The sequence below is a fragment of the Alosa pseudoharengus genome, unplaced genomic scaffold (assembly GCF_046254945.1).
Source record: "Alosa pseudoharengus isolate Yale_2024_CS ecotype anadromous, Long Island Sound unplaced genomic scaffold, YU_APseudo_1.1 YU_APseudo_1.1_scf_24, whole genome shotgun sequence".
Lineage (NCBI taxonomy): Eukaryota > Metazoa > Chordata > Actinopteri > Clupeiformes > Clupeidae > Alosa > Alosa pseudoharengus.
Window position 1 is genome coordinate 2922030 of NW_027468689.1, and position 21023 is coordinate 2943052.

General features: G+C 42.4%; 1 protein-coding gene and 1 long non-coding RNA gene across 3 annotated transcripts; both read left to right on the forward strand.

Annotated features, from left to right (window-relative positions):
• The first annotated feature begins 2889 nt into the window (after nucleotides 1–2889).
• LOC143142131 (zinc-binding protein A33-like) lies at nucleotides 2890–12628 on the forward strand. Of its 2 annotated transcripts, XM_076302847.1 has the most exons (9): nucleotides 2890–3259; nucleotides 5209–5241; nucleotides 5589–6160; nucleotides 6749–6844; nucleotides 7321–7545; nucleotides 8152–8174; nucleotides 8348–8502; nucleotides 9133–9396; nucleotides 10536–12628. In XM_076302847.1, the coding sequence occupies exons 3-9, from the start codon at nucleotides 5708–5710 to the stop codon at nucleotides 10880–10882; spliced, it is 1563 nt and encodes a 520-aa protein (XP_076158962.1). In that variant the 5' UTR covers nucleotides 2890–3259; nucleotides 5209–5241; nucleotides 5589–5707; the 3' UTR covers nucleotides 10883–12628. The 2 variants fall into 2 exon arrangements, with proteins under 2 accessions (XP_076158962.1, XP_076158961.1); XM_076302846.1 differs by lacking the exon at nucleotides 5209–5241 and having other exon boundaries at nucleotides 2891–3259.
• Nucleotides 12629–18110: 5482 nt separating this feature from the next.
• On the forward strand, nucleotides 18111–20091 carry LOC143141783 (uncharacterized). The gene is made up of 3 exons (XR_012990798.1): nucleotides 18111–18674; nucleotides 19365–19428; nucleotides 19847–20091. It is a non-coding gene; the product is annotated as an uncharacterized LOC143141783 (long non-coding RNA).
• The last annotated feature ends 932 nt before the right edge of the window (nucleotides 20092–21023 follow it).

The following is a 21023-nucleotide window of genomic DNA, read 5'->3' on the forward strand; positions in this document are numbered from 1 at the left end:
CTACTTCAAATGTCAAATCTCCAGTTCTAGAGAAAGGATTTGCTATTAATATGCAGACAATCCAATATTCTAGACTAAAAAAAATTAATGGCACTACGTATACTGCAGTTTACTGCACAAATGCAAATGTGTAAGCTATATCAATTCACAAAGCTATGCAAAACTCAACCAACACAACAATTTAATCATTATTGGACATGGAGAATTACACAGCAATTTTGTGATTAGAATTCAATATAGAGAATTGCTCAACTTCATAAACACTCATGCAAATAAAAATAGGCTATATAAACAATCTGAAAGTAGGATGAGGTCCACCTGAAGCCTGCTTGCTGCTGTCACTTCTGGTATGGTGATGCTACTGATCGGTGGATTGGTTGGTAGGCGGAGTATTGGGGCAAACCGTGGCCTACTGGTTAGCACTTCGGACTTGTAACCTAAGGGTTGCCGGTTCGAACCCCGACCAGTAGGCACGGCTGAAGTGCCCTTGAGCAAGGCACCTAACCCCTCACTGTTCCCAGAGCGCCGCTGTTGTTGCAGGCAGCTCACTGCTCCGGGATTAGTGTGTGCTTCACCTCACTGTGTGTTCACTGTGTGCTGGGTGTGTTTCACTAATTCACGGATTGGGATAAATGCAGAGACCAAATTTCCCTCATGGGATCAAAAGAGTATATATACTTATGTCACAATCTGGATGCCCTTCCTGTGCCGTATGTTACATAGTGTTCAAAAATCAAACCCCGTCTCAGTCTTTGGTTGTAGATTTCGCACACAGTTGCCTTACACTCTGTTCTGCACTTAAAAAAATAGCTCAGGTGTTCTTACACATTCTTGACTCTGTGAATACCATGACTTGGACCAGTGTAAGTAAGTATGAGTATGTATATACTCTTTTGATCCCGTGATTATTATGCGCTGTAGTCCGTTATTGTGAAACATTGGTTTGGGAAGCGTGTCAAGATCAACCAGATGGAGGCATTATAGTTCTCGACAGGGCCTCCAGTCACACTCTCAGAGACTTTGCAGCAGCTGCCAGCTTTCCTTAAGGACAACCCACACACACACACTCACACATACACACACTCACGCAAGCACACCCACATGCACACACATATCAAAAAGCACATTCAGCCACGACACTGTAAGTGCTGAGCACTGTGTGTATACTGAGCTCTTCATTTGAGCAAGTCCAAATAATCAATATAAAAGTGGAGGTTTCCTGAGGGAAATACCAGTGTTTGCAAATCAGCCGCAGCATTAGCTAGAGCAGGGATGTCAAACTCAGGCCCGCGGGCTGCTTATTTGTGGCCCGCGAGGTCATTATTCAGTATTAGAAGTGGCCCGCCGCGTAGTTTATACAGCGCATCCATATCTGAGCTGGCCCGACAGTATTCTCTTCAGCGCATCCGCGTTAGAGCTGGCCCAGCACGCTATTCTATTCAGCGCATGAGCGCAGCCCAGGGCAACGCAGCCCATCAAGTTGCTACATACTGTACATATAGTGTATCATACACCGATAACACTTCAAATCCCAAAATGCGTTGCATCGTTAAAGCGATGGTTCGGAGTAATTTCACCCTAGGGTCCTTTGCACCATGACCCCGAGCCAAACACCCTCCCAGAACCTTTTTTCCCTTGGTCGAACCAGAGAATGTCTAATAAGGGGAGAACCGCCACTCTCGGGACTTTTTTTTCCAGTTTCTGAACTGGTTGCAGTTCCAATTCTGGTTCCACATGAGGGCGCTCACGAATAAGTGCAGAATGAATGGAAGGCTATGGAGCTGTACCCCTCAAATCCACTTTTCTCGGGATATAATTTTTTGGCCAGAAATGTGAATGTTGCATGCGAAAGAGAGGGCAGAGAAAATACACACCGCTGAGTATTATATTTGTTGAGTCACTTATTTGTTCAAAAAAGCCTTTCAAATGTGTCAATGACGTCATTCATTAGCAGAAAGCTAGTGAGTTGTGGGCAACAATGACCCAACCTGTAAGAAATCGAAAGGACGTAAGTACTCGTTCATTCAACTTTTGAACTATAATCCATATTGATCTTGCAGAAACCACAATCCAATCTTCGATTTTTCAAGGACAACCAGGTTAAAGAGACACATTTAGCCGTCTAGCTCCATAGTCCCCCATTGTTTTTGCACTTATTCGTGACCGCCCCTAGCGGAACTCCAGCAGATTGCAGGTATAATGGAGTTAATAGGGAGTGATCCGGCTCTCCGTAAACGGGCTCTGGTCGAACCCTGGTCGAGTAGCGCTATCAAAAACTAATGACGTTCTGCAGTCGTGATGGAACCAACTTTTATCTCGTAAATTACCCCACTAATAATGCCCTGAATGGTACGAAACTTCTGCAGTAGTACAACTACGACCTTTAGTCCAATAACGAGGCATTAGAAAGTTTGTAAGTGCACCAGGAGTTTATTTAAATAAGACTTGCCTGATTATCTGCTACTATACCGCTGCATCGACGTTTCTTCCGTGATTTGGGAAAAGCCTGTAAAAGTCCTGTCAGGAAGCATGCATAAGGATGTAGATCCAGGAATGCACTAATATTTTGTTCGTAGTCCAGTTTGCAACCATTATTAGTTATTACTAAGTTGTAAACACTTCGGGAAAAAAATATTTAAAACTGGATATACCAAAAAACGTTGATGTAATCGCTTCCTGCAAGGACTTTTACAGGCTTTTCTCAAATCACGGAAGAAACGTTGACGCAGCGGTATAGTAGCAGATAATCAGGCAATAAGTCTTTCACACTTTCATAATTTCCATTTGATTTTACATAATCAAACAGCTGAAGAAGTCCATATCTCCAGAGAGCAAGAGAGAGAGAGAGAGGGAGAGTAAACAGCATAAGCCCGCCTGTAACATTCTGAAACACTACAAATAGCTTAACTTCCACTTTCACAGAATTGAAACCGATGGGGAGGATTGCTCAGGTGGGTGGGGCTGAGAGGGTGGAAAGCAAGTAAACACTCAAGCGATAGACAGAGAGGACTGGACAGGAGAGAAGAGAACAGGGTGACTGGAGAGAAGAGAGAGAACAGGGTGACTGGAGAGAAGAGAACAGGGTGACTGGAGAGGAGAGAGAGAACAGGGTGACTGGAGAGGAGAGAGGGAACAGGGTGACTGGAGAGAAGAGAGGGAACAGGGTGACTGGAGAGGAGAGAGGGAACAGGGTGACTGGAGAGGAGAGAACAGGGTGACTGGAGAGGAGAGAGGGGGGAAGACTCGTGTCCATTCTGAGGTAAGATCTGCGTTAGGTCTTTAACAGAGAACTGGCTCTGTTCTGGTTCAAACTCCAGATGTTGAACTGTTCAAAGCATTTCGACCAAAAAATAAATGACAGAGAGAGAGAGAGAGATAGAGGCAAAAAACGAGCAACAACTTGTTTCATGACATGACCTGTGGGGTGTACTACGAATCTCGATTAGTGGGTTAGCGAGGTATGTTGCGCTCAAAGCCAGGCTATGCTGTGACACGAAAGTGAATCTGTTTTAGTGTCGCTATATCACCATGGTATCTTATGCTGTCAACCAATCCTGGTCGGGAGGAGGTTATGTGCTAAGTTATAGCTCAAATCGTGTAATCTACCGCACACTGACCAATCAATTGTCTTAAAAACGAAGTTATCTCACGTGTAGGATTCTGTCATATATCTTACAGGTGGAGCTCCGCCTCTACTAACATTTTGGATCTCGAATGCGCTTTAATAGGGCGGTGCGTGCAAATATCCCACTATGGACGTGCATACCATACAACAACTGGTGACAATTGATTTATTTGATGTTATAGGTTAGACACAAAAAATCACCGCAGTGTAGATTAAGCTATCGCTCATGAATGCGGAAGTAATTGTTTTTAAATAGAGGCGGTCTTGTGCGTCTCCACGTTACACGATTGGCCAAAGTCATCCCAACACCGAGAACGCGCACAGATCTGAGCTGAAAGCCTAGTTTGACAAATATATCACATAACTGCAATCGTAGTATCACTTAACGTATACCCCTGAGTCAAGGCTTTGTCAAGCCTCGATATGTCTACATAGCCTAGATATGTCTAACGTGCTTCGTAGTATACCCCACAGCTTTAGACCTGCTGACGTGGACATACGAGTCAGTTTTTGCAAATAAGTACTGTGTTGTGCTTTTGTGTTATAGTTTGCATGCTAAGACAATAAGTGATATTACAATTTCACAAACTTAGGATTCACAAACTTAATTTGGATCCCCATTAGCTGATGCAGAAAACATCAGCTACTCTTCCTGGGGTCCAAACACAACATATAACAAACAAGAAAACAATATACAAGACAACAGATATCAAAACAGACAAACAAAAGAAAGACAGGAAAAGAATAAATAACTAAACCATCAACACACAAAACCGACAACAACAACAACAAAAGATAAAATGACAAAAAGGAAAAAGAATAAGTAAGTAAACAAAAGTAAAATTCAGTAGTACACACTAGGATTCAGTGCAATCAGCCATGAGGTATCGCTTTACTTGTTTTTTGAACCTAGCTTTATTCTGGATTTTTGATATCTGATCTGGAAGGGAGTTCTATTAAACCATAGCTCTACATAGTACTGTGCGTTGTTTTGAGTTTGTTTTGTGGTGGGGTATGTGTGTGCACATTAGTGCTAAGTGTGAGCTGCCTATAACAAACAGTCAGATTTGTTTAAAGGAACCGTATGTAAGAAATATATTTCAATTAATCATAAAATGGCCTTGATGTCACTAGATGTTCATTTCAAATACTTATATCACTGACTACAACAGTAGTCTGGCCAGGATATTGTCATTTAAAAAGTGGAGTTGCAGCCCTCAACTGATGTTGATGTTGTGTTTTGTCATGTCATGTTGTGTTTTGGCCTGATGCGCCACCCTCCACCTATCTACTAATCACAAAGTCAGTAGTGTTTCAGCATCCGGGTTGGCAACCTCGAGTCAGGGGGGAGGGGGAGGGGATACTCTCTCTCTCTTCTGATCTATTTCTCATATCACTCTCTCTGCTCTCTCTCTTCTGATCTCTTTCTCATATCACTCTCTCTACTCTCTCTCTGATCTCTTTCTCATATCACTCTCTCTACTCTCTCTCTTATGATCTCTTTCTCATATCACTCTCTCTGCTCTCTCTCTCTTCTGATCTCTTTCTCATATCACTCTCTCTGCTTTTAACCCCTCCTTTAGCTGCATGTTTTCCAAAGAAGCCATTCAAATCAAGTCAAGTGAATTTACATAGCACATAACATAGCTATGGGTTGACCCAAAGAGCTTCACAAATTATTAATAATAACAAAATAACAAATAATAATACAATACAAAATGACTACATATTAAAGTAAAGAGTACATCAAATAATAATAAAGCAGTGGTAATAGTAATATAATATAAAATACAAATAAAAACTTATATCACAACATAAACATTCAAATAAACTTAGTCCATACCAACTCCTCAGCAGAACACTTAAACTGCAACATAGTAACTTGTTGAATTATAACTGACCTGTTTACTTTATTGATTTCTGTCTCTCGCTCTCTCTCTATCCTTATTCCTGATCTACACAGATTCTTTATATTTCCCTCTTCTTGTTCTTATTCTGTACTGCTCTTGTTCCTTCATTCTCTCTCTCTCTCTCTCTCTCTCTCTCTCTCTCTCTTTCTGCCTTTCTAACCCTCTGTTCCTCATGGCTGCCTCTGCCTCGTCTCTGGAGGACGACTTGTCGTGCAGCGTGTGCTGCGACATCTTCCGGGAGCCCGTGCTGCTGGCCTGTGGTCACAGCTTCTGCCGCGAGTGCCTGAGCCGCCACTGGAGCTGCAGCCCGGGCCGCCGCTGCCCCGTCTGCCGTCGTCCCTCACCCCAGGAGCCCCTCCTCAACATCAGCCTCAGGAGCACCTGCGAGTCCTTCCTGCAGCAGCAGCAGCAGAGAGATGCCAACGAGGCCCAGAGGAGAAAGAAGAAAGAGGAGGAGGAGGAGGAGAAGGAGGAAGAGGAGATGACCAGGCTATGTCCTGAGCACAACCAGAGGCTGGCGTTTTTCTGTGAGAAGGAACAACAGCTCATCTGCTCACAGTGTAAGAAGAACGGACACAAAGGCCACCGTGTCCTGTCCATACAGAAAGCAGTGAAGGAACGCAAGGTGAAGCGATGCACCAGCATGATGACACTTGCAGTGTGTGTAGCTGCTAGAACATTAAAGGGACACCAGGCAAGCTTGATGCTTTTTCTCTACGAAACTCCCCCTCGCTCGGTCTGAAGCTCTTTTCCTTTTCTTTGCATCTTCGCTGCTTCTTCACTGGCTCTGCCATTATACACACGTTTGCAACAATCGCTAGCGTTTCGTTAGCCTCCCTCTGTGCTTTATGCAGGATGTAAACTGATCCTGCTTCGGTCGGCGGGTAGGATTCACCGAACTTGCAAGTGGGATATTTTTCTTACAGGCAGTAGGGGCGGACGAGAGAGTCTTCATTCGCCCTGTAATGAGTCATTTAACCATATACCAACTTACGAAGATGATTAATTAACACGAAAACGTTGCCTGGTGTCCCTTTAAAGGAATTGAAGAACAATAACATCCTATTCAGCCATTCACTGTCATTGCATAGTTTAGAATGACTTTAGAATGCTTTAACTGCACAGAAAGTTTTTAATTATGTATAGTTTCTGTAAAGGCACTTGAGCACTATGTGTGTTCACCTGTATTGATTATTTATTTATCTTTTTACAGGCAAAACTGGCAACAGCAATGACACCACTGAAACAGAGACTGGATTTGCTTACAAGTGGCACCACTCAAAGCTCCAGTGGCATTAAGGATATTAAGGTAACCTAGCCTGCCTAGCCTGTTACATATAGTGAAATACTTTCGTAATTTTGTAAACTAAACAAGGCGTTTGTACAAGAGAAATTCAGAGGACAGGAATGCCATTTGACGTCTTTTGAGTAACAATGTAGTTTTTTGTATTTTTTTTAGATTTGTTGTTCATTCCCAGTACCATGGTGCAATGGTTTAATTTTGTTAGCTGTTTTATATTTTTTATAAAATATGTTGCCATGTTGATATTAATATTGATATATTTGATATTGTTATATCAGAGAGAGTCTGTCTATTATCAGAGACTGTCTATTAGGCCTTATAGTGCATGCAATGTGTATTCGATGTGTATGCAATGTCTATTAGGCCTTATAGTGCATGCAATATGTATGCGATGTCTATTAGGCCTTATAGTGCATGCAATGTGTATGCGATGTCTATTAGGCCTTATAGTGCATGCAATATGTATGCGATGTCTTTGAAAGAGCCAAATTGAGGACACGGAGAGGAAGATGAAGAAGGACTTTGCGGAGCTCCATAAGTTCCTAGTGGACGAGGAGGCGGACAGACTGAGCGCGCTCAGACAGGAGGCGGAATCCTGCAGCAGCGCCAGGAAGGACAAGACTGACGGACAGATTTTCAACCTCTCCCAGAAACTGAAGGACCTGGAGGAAAAGATGGAGGCAAAAAATGCCATTGGATTCCTGCAGGTGACTGTTGAGACTGTTGTAGCCAGGGCTGTAGTGGAGGCTAAAAACTACTGTACAACACTATGTCACAATATTGTCATCAATATAGGAAGTAGGAACCATTTAATACCACTGGTATTGTTATAAACATTGGACAATAACCTTCTCCATCATCAAACATGTTATAAAAATCCGATACCGCATGGCGCAGTCCACCTTACCGTCATCCCAGAATTCATAGTTTACCCACCTCTTATTTCACCACCACACCCCTGGTTGTAGAGTTTAACGAGTCAAATTTCAACTGTTTGCATAGATAGCTGCTTTTAGGGACTGCAGATGCAAATTAGCCTATCTGAGTACAATGAATCAAATGCCATTATTTATGTTAAAAATTGTACATGGTCCCTAACAAATAAAATGAATAAACAAATAAGATAAAAATAGGATAGATTACAAAGATAGTGTTTAAAAGTCAATAAACAAATGAGATAAAATAGGATAGATTACAAAGATAGTGTTTAAAAGTCAAATTGCTATCATGGAATTTCATAAGTGTAATACTGCTAGTGTTTATACAATGTCCTGTTTAAAACCAATTATTTGCTTTTGTACTCTGCGTTTTAGAACTTCGACTCTATCCTAAACCGGTAAGTGGCAATTTGATGTGAATTTATTTTTCAAAATCACTTAATCTGTGAGTGTGAAAAGTGACATGTTTGCATAACATTCTCTTTCAATTTGTTTGCCACTGTGTGTATTTGTCTATTTGTGTGTGTGTGTGTGTGTGTGTGCACGTGTGCTGGTTTGTGTGTGACTGTAGAGCACAGTCTCCGGAGCCAGAATTTGACCTACCACCCTTGTCAGGCGTCCCATCTATGAGTTTAATTGAATCCCGATTGAATATCAATGTGGCCAGACACCTGGGGAATCTGAAATTCAGAGTCTGGGAGAAGATGAAGGGGAGAGCCCCATACTGCAAGTGTTTCTGCAACAACTCTCTCTCTCTTTGTCTCTGTATTTCATATGCATGCACACACACACACACACACACACACACACACACACACACAGACAGACACACACACACACACACAGACAGACACATACACATACACACACATACAGATACACACACATACACATACAGATACACACACACACACATACACACACACACACACAGACACATACACATACACATACACATACACACACACACACACACACACACACACACACACACAGACAGACAGACACATACACATACACACACATACAGATACACACACATACACATACAGATACACACACACACACACACACAGACAGACACATACACATACACATACACATACACACACATACAGATACACACACATACACATACAGATACACACACACACACACACACACATACACACACACATACACATACACACACATACAGATACACACACACACACACACACGCACACACACAAACACACGCGCGCACACACACACACACAAACACACACAATCCCCTATCTTGCACAGTATGTAATTAAACCCTTGAGTCTGTACCTCTCTATCTAACTCAGTGGATCTCACTGACTGTTTCCACAGATCCGGTGACCCTGGACCCAAATGCACACCTCTGCTTCCTGACTCTGTCTGACGACCTGACCAGTGTCAGCAGGGTGGACAAAGAGTGGTGCCTCGGCCCGGTGCCGGGGTCAGAGGGCATCGCCGACGACAACTTCCACTCCTGGGACGTCGACGTGGGAGATAAAGATGCAGAGTGGATGCTGGGACTGATGACCCACCGATTCATACACGGCCTCCTTCCTGTTTGTCCAGAGACAGGCTTCTGGGCCGTCCAGAGATCAGGTGCTCTAAAGTACACACACACACACACACACACACACATAAAGGCATCCAGAGATCAGGTGTTCTAATGCAAACGAAGGACCACTTAACTTAACCAATAAAAAAGAAACGCACGGACCACTTAGCTAAAAAAAAAAAGATTAGACCTACTTCAACAGTATATTAGTCTACACAATAGGCCTACTCACTGAACCACCTTGCTTATTGTCTTTGCACTTTGCTTATTGTATCAGAGGATTCATATGATAAACTGGCTTATCTTACATAGACAATGTTGCAAAACTGTTTGGATTTACATACAAGTTGGTTCAATATTGCAAACAACTCATCTATATTATACTTTACCACGTCTGCTTGTGGACCACCAGTGGTCCCCGGACCACACTTTGAGAAACACTTCTAATGTACACACATACACACACACACATACACATAAAGGCACATAAACACACACACATAACACATACACCCTCCCACACACATAAAGGCACATAAACACACACACACACACAACACATACCCCCCCCCCCACACACACACGCACACACACAGCATCCAGTATTCTGCAGTTGGCTGTGTTAAAGGTGCTCTAAGTGATGTTAAATGATGTTGACCATAAAAACATAACAAACTGTTCCTGCCAATCCCCGACGAGATGCGCGTTTAGGAGAGTTTCAATTAGTATATATAAGTATAAGTATATATACTCTTTTGATCCTGTGAGGGAAATTTGGTCTCTGCATTTATCCCAATCCGTGAATTAGTGAAACACACTCAGCACACAGTGAACACACAGTGAGGTGAAGCACACACTAATCCCGGCGCAGTGAGCTGCCTGCATCAACAGCGGCGCTCGGGGAGCAGTGAGGGGTTAGGTGCCTTGCTCAAGGGCACTTCAGCCGTGCCTACTGGTCGGGGTTCGAATCGGCAACCCTCCGGTTACAGGTCCGAAGTGCTAACCAGTAGGCCACGGCTGCCCCCCAATTGCACGGGAGGGAGGGGGAGGGAGTGCCGAGTTAGCTCTCTGCTTTGCTTGAACAAAGAAGTGACGTTACCCAACATTGCTTACAGCACCTATAAACTACTATCATGGGAAGGCAAGTGTACAAACATGACCCATAGTCCTTTCCACTGCTTAGGTGGTGAGTTCCAGGCCCTGACCGCGGTCACATCGGTGACTGGTCTGCACTTGACCAGGAGACCCCGTGTGGTGCGGGTGCAGCTGTGGCGACCTTTGACCCTGAGGGATCGATCCACCGAGCCGGAGTGTGAGGTTTCTGGACGCCCAGAACGGCACAGAGATTTTCAGGTACGACGGCGTCCCGTGCCAGGTGCCCGTCTACCCGTTCCTGTTCCCCACAAAGAGGCCGTCCAAGCTCAGGCTGATGCCCGCGGAGGTGACCGTGACTGTGAAAGAGGAGGCGAGCTTCATGCAGAAACATGCCACCACATGCAGGACCTTTGCCACCACATGCAGGACCTCTGAATTCATGACTTTCATCGCCCTTTTTGCCTTTGTCCTTTTTACCATCTTTTCACAAGAGCTCAGTTCACATAGATAATATGATGATAATAATAATAATAATAATAATAATAAGCTTTATTTGTATAGCACCTTTCATACATAGAATGCAGCTCAAAGTGCTTTACATTTAGAACATTTAACACCATAATGGAGAAGAAAATAATAATAATAATAATAATAATAATACATTTTAAGGATAACACAGCAAGTTGTTGCGGTATATAGGTTTTACTAACAAATGCTTATGTAACGGGAGTATTTTGCTCTCCCTAAATATACTCTGCGTTGTGTTTTTAAAAGAAAAGTTGAAATAATGCGACGTGATGTCCGAATTGGGTTTTACTGAATTAATTTATTTCTCGTAGCTACAGGTTATCACATACAGATGCTCCTGTTGCATGATCTCCGACGAGCCCGGGGTAGTAGGACACTTAATTAAAAGTTCATTTTCGCGGGGCATAGCCCCACGTCACACCTACACCACACCCCCTTACCCTTGATTCCCGTGGGAAAATAAAGAAAATACAAGAACTCCAAAAAGAAAAGCACAACTCATGTGGGGAAATTCAGGGAAACAACATTAACTCTGCTACACTTACATAACTCTACAAACTGCAAACTCTTGTTCTGGGCCCCCACAAATACCAACAATTTCCTGCAAGTTCTTCAGTCATTCCTCTTTGTTGCTTTGTTACTATGGATGTTTATGATCCGACCAGCAACATATATACCAAGCAATATCAGAAATACTTCAGAAATACAGCGGTCATGTCCTAAGTATGTTCTTAGCATTGGTTGTGATTATATGAATTTATATACAGACGTTTAAGGAACACCACGGCCAGAGAACTGGCAGCCTTTAACCCTTAATATGAAGTTTGCGTTAGAGGCCACGATTTCCAATTCAACTGATTCTTTTTTTAATAATGTAGTATACAACAAGTATAGGTACCATAGGATGGAGTGTGTGTGTATATATGTGCGTGTGTGAGCGTGTGTGTGAGACAATAGAGGAATAGTGGTGACTGGATTGATAGACGCACTCACAACCTAATGCAGGTTTGTCACCTGTAGGCTATTCACAAGTATAATGTACTGGATTAGCACAACATGCAGGGAACATAGCATGAGGGAAGGCATACTCAAAAACATTCAAACGTTCTAAATCAAATGTTGAAGGGAAATTAAATTAATAACTAATTATATATTAACTTAAAATATAAATATGACTTCTACATAGTTTATAGTCAATTTAAAGCTGCAGTGTGTAGCACCTAGTGGTGAGGCAGCTGAACTGCAGCCAACCAACACCTCTACACTTATTTGATTTTAGGTTAAGTTACATTAGCATGGAAGTGTTGCATTACAATCCCATTTCAGTAGTGTGTTACACTCATTATACAAGCATGGGGATTGTAGAGTACAAGAAGATACTCAGAATATGAGTTGAGTCTGATACTGCTCCATTGGGATGTGATTATGGTGCGTGTTGCAACCAATACAGGGAGTGAATCCTGTAGGAAGAACACCTGAAACATCTTTCTTCTCCACAATTGCCTGATCATTGTTTCCTTGTCGTTTTTTAAAGCTATTGCACTGTCAATATCTTCTACAACAGACTTGATGGCGAAATCTAAACATCTACCTTCTAGCAGCGTTTTTATTAAGGAGTCAAACACTTTGTAAAATAAAACAATTCAAAAACTTCTGCTTGGTTTTAAGTTTGGTGTTTTCTTCTTGAGTTTTGTTTTAACTCCATAAAAACAAGGTAATCAGTCACCAGTGCAGTAGGGGTCAGGTCTGGGAGCGCCATGAGACTTATGGTACAGGAAGTGAGTCATACCGGAAGTGACATACTGAATATGCCCAGCGATCGAGAGGGAGTTGTGGTCCGTTCATGACACCTGGGAATATCAGGGACCACCCCCGTGATTACGTTGTTTTTCCCATTGCGAGTGTTCATGTGCGTTGCCGTCGGAATGTGTGAAAAACAAGGATGCCACAGAAAAGGTTAAAATATACACTCACTAATCTTAAATGAACAACTGTGCTGAAAGAATATGGTCTCAGACGCTTGTGAAAGAGGTATATGCAACTTTCAAGTGACAAAAACGGCAAATTCACATTAAAACTGTTGGACATGAAAGGCCACATGGACTACAAACTACAACGTGACGACAAAAGTGACGATGAACCCCCAACTCGGCAAATGAGGTACCAAAATCTAAAATCCGCTATCCAGTATTCTCCTACACTCCTCCGCCCGAGTTGCTCTACGTGAGAACGTGACGTAATTCCCCAGCTGTAGCGTTCCAGTTTGTTTTCAACGAGTCGGAAAGAACATGTAAATGCGAAATCATAATAAAAAAAATTCAAGTCAACTCCGTTGTTGCAAGCCTTACATGTCAATAATATGTTGCCAGTTTTGCCTATTTCAATTTCAACAAGTGCTGTCACGTTTTTCTCGAACCATGAGGTGCAGTCATTGTTATTGTGAGTGACATAGCCTCTTTAGCAAACCAGCATAAAAAGCCTTACATTGTATTGCACGCACAGGAAGACCGTGCAATGTATACATTGGTGACCGGATTAAAGCAGCAATGTAGTCAAGTGTGCAAGAGCATTTAAAATCGACATTAAATCAACCAACGTAGTGCAAAGATGGCGCATGTTTTCAACTCGCACGCTCGTACTATCAAGAGCCCCGAGTTGGACAGCTGATATTCCAACCTAAAGAGGGCGTGTCTCGGTGAAATGACGCAATATAGGCCCACAGTAGGCCCACAACAGGCCCACAATAGGCCCACAGTAAGCCCACAATAGGCCCACAGTAGGCCCACAACAGGCCCATAGTAGGCCCACAATAGGCCCACTCTTCCATGAAGCAGAGTATCTGATCAAAGGTCCACATATGACTGCAAGGATTATCATCAGCCTGGGAATTAGGATCCTTACATAACTCTCAACATATTTAAGGTATCTTGCTGTGAAAAAAGATGCAAAAGATTACAAAGCATGATTATCACACATGATTATCACATCACAGCATGGACTGTGTTATTCACACCAGTGGTATGAAGGAAGGTAGGACGTGTTTTAGATCTCCAGGTGTGTGTGCATGTCAGTGTGCGTGCTGGTTTGTGACTTTGTCTTCTTGGTCTTGGTATGTTTGATTAAACTTGAGCTGTGTCTGAGTTCCCTTCCTTGTAGCACCCCCTTCTACATTCCACAGTGGGGAGAAGTTCACCTCATCTAATTAACAATTCTATTTCCTTATTAGCAGCATACTTGTGCTTGTTGTCACTTACTGAACTTACTGAACAAGAACTTCAAGATACTTTTCATTTTGTTGTTCAGTTCTGCACTGGACTTGACTTAAGCTGGCTGCAATTAGAAACCTCAGATACAGATATTGTACAAAACATAAAATAATGGACTTCCTAAAGATGTATTGAAATTGAAGAAATACCATATAGCCTGTAACACCTAGGCACAGATACTGTAAAAAAAACACATTTGCTATTGGCCTATAGATTATAATGTGGTTCGTTGAAAGCTGTGATTTTTTTTATGTGAATGATTGGAATTGTAAGCACCTGCTATTCTTGATCTATTTAAAATGATATGTTATAGCTTATATATTATACCAAATATGCTTCCCTTCAACCCTTATTCACACAGACTAATCTTTGAACCTCGTTCTGGTGTCTATGGTACAGCATTTCTGCAACCTTTCCCGAGGATGGCACTTCATTTTTTTGAGATACAGCATATCTTGATGCTGTATTGATGCCAACTAGACATTGGCATCAATACAGCATCAAGATATGCCCCATCTGATGCCAACCTGAGACTGGCATCAATACAGCATCAAGATATGCCCCATCTGATGCCAACCTGAGATTGACATCAATACAGCATCAAGATATGCCCCATCTGATGCCAATCTGAAACTGGCATCAAAACAGCATCAAGATATGCCCCATCTGATGCCAACCTGAGACTGGCATCAATGAAGCAGCACAATATGCCTCATCTACTGTAAACTGCATCTGTGCAAGCATCCAATATGAAAATACTGTATGCCCATCTGATGCCAACTAGACAGAAATCAATAAAGATTTAGCCCATCTGATGCCAACTACACTGAAATCAATAAAGAACTCAGATTTGGCCCAAGTGATGCCAGTCACACACACCTGCATCCATGAGAGAACCATTATCTGGAGCAGCTGATGGTAAATGATTGTTTTAAAGACTTCAAAGACAGTTCAACTAAAAGCCCTTACATTCTGAGAGTCCCAGTCCAACAAGAGGAGACATCATCAAGGATATGCGGTTTCGCCGTCCAAACGAACTCACAAGGGCTACGGTTTCAGATTTTTCCACCCTGGGACCAGGTTTCAAAAAAGTGCGGTTCCGGGCAGTGCGTTTACAGGATTCGTTTGGACGATCGGCCAAGACGAAGCAAAACCGGTACGTTTAACCCAAAAAGCGTCTCCGTGTGGACGGGGCCTGAGTCCCAGTCCAACAAGAGGAGACCTCCTGTCTCTCTCTTCATCTCCTCTGGGACATGCTCATATGAGACCTCCTGTCTCTCTCCTCATCTCCTCTGGGACATGCTCATATGAGACCTCCTGTCTCTCTTCATTTCCTCTGGGACATGCTCATATGAGACCTCCTGTCTCTCTCCTCATCTCCTCTGGGACATGCTCATATGAGACCTCCTGTCTCTTCATCTCCTCTGGGACATGCTCATATGAGACCTCCTGTCTCTCCTCATCTCCTCTGGGACATGCTCATATGAGACCTCCTGTCTCTCCTCATCTCCTCTGGGACATGCTCATATGAGACCTCCTGTCTCTCTCTCTCATCTCCTCTGGGACATGCTCATATGAGACCTGCTGTCTCTCCTCATCTCCTCTGGGACATGCTCATATGAGACCTCCTGTCTCTCCTCATCTCCTCTGGGACATGCTCATATGAGACCTCCTGTCTCTCTTCATTTCCTCTGGGACATGCTCATATGAGACCTCCTGTCTCTCTCTCATTTCCTCTGGGACATGCTCATATGAGACCTCCTGTCTCTCCTCATCTCCTCTGGGACATGCTCATATGAGACCTCCTGTCTCCTCATCTCCTCTGGGACATGCTCATATGAGACCTCCTGTCTCTTCATCTCCTCTGGGACATGCTCGTATGAGACCTACTGTCTCTCCTCATCTCCTCTGGGACATGCTCATATGAGACCTACTGTCTCCTCATCTCCTCTGGGACATGTTCATATGAGACCTCCTGTCTCTCTCTCATCTCCTCTGGGACATGCTCATATGAGACCTCCTGTCTCTTCATCTCCTCTGGGACATGTTCATATGAGACCTCCTGTCTCTCTCTCATCTCCTCTGGGACATGCTCATATGAGACCTCCTGTCTCTCTCTCATCTCTTCTGGGACATGCTCATATGAGACCTCCTGTCTCTCTCTCATCTCCTCTGGGACATGCTCATATGAGACCTCCTGCCACTCATCTCCTCTGGGACATGCTCATATGAGACCTCCTGTCTCTTCATCTCCTCTGGGACATGTTCATATGAGACCTCCTGTCTCTCTCCTCATCTCCTCTGGGACATGCTCATATGAGTCCTCATGCTCATGTACAACCGGCACACTGGTGGGGTCTGTGTCTCCTCACCTTAAAGCTACACTGTGTAGGATTTAAAGCAATCTATTAGCATAAATGGAATATAATGTTTGAAAAAGATGTGTTTATAAATATCATTATTCATTATAAATCATTAGTGTGTAATTACCTGTAAATATGGATTGTTGTCGTTTCATTAGCTTAGAGTGAGCCTGTTATATCTAAATAGGTAGTACTGTAGGTTCCCCTCCATGTTAGGCAGCCATCTTGCTACGGTAGCCATAAAAGGACAAACCAAACCAGAGGCTCTTGAGTTTGCCGCTCGTGTCTTCATGCTGCGTGATGGTCGGGGAGTGGAGAGGTGTTCAGTTGGCTGCAGTTCAGCTACCTCACCACTAGGTGCTACACCCTGCTGCTTTAAACTGATCCACTATAGATACTTTACTTCCACCCCCTTCAGCTCTATATGTCTATAGGCAGCTTTAAACTGATCCACTATAGATACTTTACTTCCTCTCCCTTCAGCTCTATATGTCTATAGGCAGCTTTAAACTGATCCACTATAGATACTTTACTTCTTCTCCCTTCAGCTCTATATGTCTATAGGCAGGTTGTACTCACTGACTTCAATTCTCAGTTCAATTCGCATGAGCCAATTTGTGTTAATGGCCAAAATAATAAAACATTTACAAGCCATTTATAAGTGGTGGTTACTTTGATGTTGAATCCCTCCTCACAGCTGCATATGAACTGTGTTGCTTTGTGAATGGCTGAGAATAAAAGGATCACTGAATACTCTTTTTTTTTAAGTATATATTTTTTGGACTTTTATGCCTTTAATGCGACAGGACAGTGGAGAGTGACAGGAAGTGAGTGGGAGAGAGAGTCGGGGTGGGATCCGGAAAGGACCAGGGGGCGGGAATCGAACCCGGGTCGCCGGCGTACAGTGCAGGTGCCCCAGCCAGTTGCGCCATGGCTGGGGCCTGGATTACTGAATACTCTGCATCAATCTAACGCCATGGTGTCATAGTAGAGATCTTTGTGACTGATTAAAATATTTTATAAATATTGATATATATATATAAATTAAAAAATATATAAAAACACTTTCTGAAAACTTTCCATATGCACTGTACATAGCAATGGACCCTCAATATATCCCCAAAAATGAACATAATTCTACTGAAAGCTTTCCTTTTCCATGGAATGGAGGGTTTTTTACCCCTGCAGCAGTAATATCAGCAGTAATATAATGCCAGATACTGAGTGGTTGAAGGGAAGGTGGAGAGACAGCACCTCTGCTGTCTTGTTTGGTTCTTGTTAGATATGAAGGTGTTGCTTGTATAACATCCTATCATAGAATAAAACATAACAGAAAGCATAACATAACATAAAACGCAACATTTAAAAGTAAAAGTACTAATTTAAGGTATTTCAAACAGTCTGTCACAGTGCAGGTTTATACTGTAAGTATAAGTATAAGTATTTGTTGTTGTGTATACTCTTTTGGTCTCTGGATTTATCCCAATCCGTGAAATTATTAAAGGTCTCATTCACTGAGAAACCGTTTAATACTTGTTACTTTCGAAATACTATAGCTCACTCCAAGTTGCATATGCATGCTGCACGTGAAAATGATCTTCTACCCCCATTGCCCGCATTAACCAATGAAAGAAAATACACGGAAAAACAAGCGAATCAGAAAGAGCCCTTCCCAATGACGCCGAAGGGAAACTGATTATTCATGGCCTCGCCCACCCTGGCTTGTGACCGCCTACAGGAAGACTGGAAGATTTTGCGGCTAGGGGATTGTCTCTCTGCAGCTAGTAGGAGCTAACAGCAAGTTGCTAACATGGCGGAAAAAAATCGTGCCTGTGTTATTTGTGGCAATAACACATCAATGTTGCATGTCTTGCCTTAGAAACAAGAGTTGAGGAAGAAATGGTTCGGATTTATCGTTGGAACACCACCACCGAAGTAGTGCAACATTAGTTCTGTGTTCCAATCATTTCGACCACACTCACTGCCTACAGTTAGAAAGGGGTTTTGCATCGATGTTCTGAAAACCTGGTTCTGTACCGTCATGACGATCGACCACCAGGCTCACAGGCTGTAAATACAAACAAACTTTTCCACCTAACGTCTGTTACAAAATAGCATGTTCATATTCTTCACGTTAGCATGCATGAAAAGGGTAGGCTACAAGCTAGGCTTAGGCTAGCCTATATTACAGGAAGCTACACCAGGCACGTAACTGAAGTGTTCTGTTCGCGACGTGTAAAATCAGAGAATGTCTAATAGGAAGGGCTCTGGTAAAATCCATTAGAGGAATGGTCTATTTTCCAGAACATAGCCTACAGGCCACTAACACGCCAGGTGTAGCTACTTCCATTGATTAGGCCTATTGGAAGCTAATTGTTGCAGTAGGCTACATAACGCGAACGGAATGCTTCAGTTACGTGCCTGGTGTAGCTACACTCATAAGAAACTGACCACACTACCCTGAGATTTAGCTTGTTGAACCTATAATCTTCTAACCTAAGCGTTAAACCACAAATAATAATATTAGCAACAATATATTATGCTCAACTAAGTACGGGTATTGTTCTAGTCTAAACAGGGAAAATCAAAAACACAATACCCGTGCACTATTAGGCTAAGTTGCTATCACTATAGAGCTCGGGTATTTACACTTCAGTCTAATTTATGTCTTCTTGCCATTATTACATTGACCTTTGTAGGCCTACAATTATGTTTTGTTTGATTACTTGCTGTTTACTTAGTGTTTTGTATGTCTTCCAGAGCACATCCTCATGTCAGGCTACACAGCTTTCTAGCCTACACTAGGTCATCACGTTAAGCAAAGGTTTGTGATCTAACTTTTATTGTTGTGCTAGTTAGTTTCTAGAAGTCTTTTTCTAGTAGGCTAATACAGGTTCTTATGTGCTCGTCAATGTTTGGGAAAGTCAATTCATGGGTTTCTTCAGGTCACTTTCCACAGGTGTATAAAATCAAGCACCTCGATTATGAATGCAGACTGCATGGTGCTTGATTAATACACCTGTGTAAATGGACCTGATGAAACCCATGAATTGCATAACAGATAGAATTGATATTACCGAATGTCTTCTTGTGGGTGTGCTACTTAGTACATCATACACCTTACCAGTCACTAAAATATTTTTGTTTCCATTGTGCCAGTACAGTTTTGTGTGAGATAGTGAATGTCCTGTGTACTATTAGTATCTTGTAACTTGACAGTAATACACATTTATTTACTTTAGGTACCCAAACAGAATACTTCATGAAAAGTATGAGTATTGATACAAGCACTTCGGATACACCATGGGCATGGGGGCCTGCTACCTCTACTGCCATCAAGCCTGTTCATCCAAGGCCAGCTACAAGACCTCGGGTTGATCAAGAGGAGGAGGAGGATGAAAGCGACATCTCCACAATAACACCTATGGCCCAGCGCAATCAAAGAGCAATGTAATAGAATCATCACAGCCAACGAATGTGTTTTGTGTGTTGTCCCTTCGGATCCCCAGGACAATACAAGCCGAAACAACAACTCAGACCTTTTTGCCTAAATAATCCCAGCACCATCTTACAAAGGATCTGTAGGCCAGATGTCTGCATCGTCTGGCAAAAAGAGGACATTGTTAATTCTGTGCATAGTTTGGATGTTCTTGTTTTGTGTTTGCATTATTTTAATAGACTGCAATATTACTATTTGTCAGTGTTTCACGGACCACCTAGCAAAAAAAAAAAAAAACAGTAGACCTACTTCAACAGTATATTACACAATAGGCCTTCTCACTGAACCACCTTGATTATTGTCTTTGCACCTTGCTTATGGTGTCAGAGGATTCATATGATTTAAACTGGCATAGGTTACATCAGTGTTGCAGAACTGTTTGGATTTAAATACAAGTTGGTTCAATATTGCAAACAACTCATCTATTATATTTTACCACATCTACTTGTGGAACACTTGAGAGCTTGCGGACCACACTTTTGAGTACCACTGCTGTATGTAAATATAATAAAGTTATTTATTGAAAATTGACCTGTTTTGTATATTTGTTTTAGGAGTTTCATCAGTTTTTGTCCCTTTTAAGCTAAAGGTTTATCTTACCTTTCATATCTTCTGTCTCACAGAGGGCCATAGTCGTCATAGTCGAATGTTTAGTGCATTTTGAAGGGAGTACATTATGCTAAGGCAGACTGGTTCTAATCCTGGGTACAGGGTCATACAGACAACAGGGGTACGGGTGTTGCCCATTTTTCTAACCACATGAGCAATCCCCTTACGAAAAAGTAGTATAGGAATCTTATAGTATTTGGGACAAAATATTAAAGTAATCTTATAGGAATAATTGGGACATACTGTAGAAGTACTACTAATAACTCTATAATATTCTGTAACCGCTATAGTTTTTCTATAGTAGTCTTATA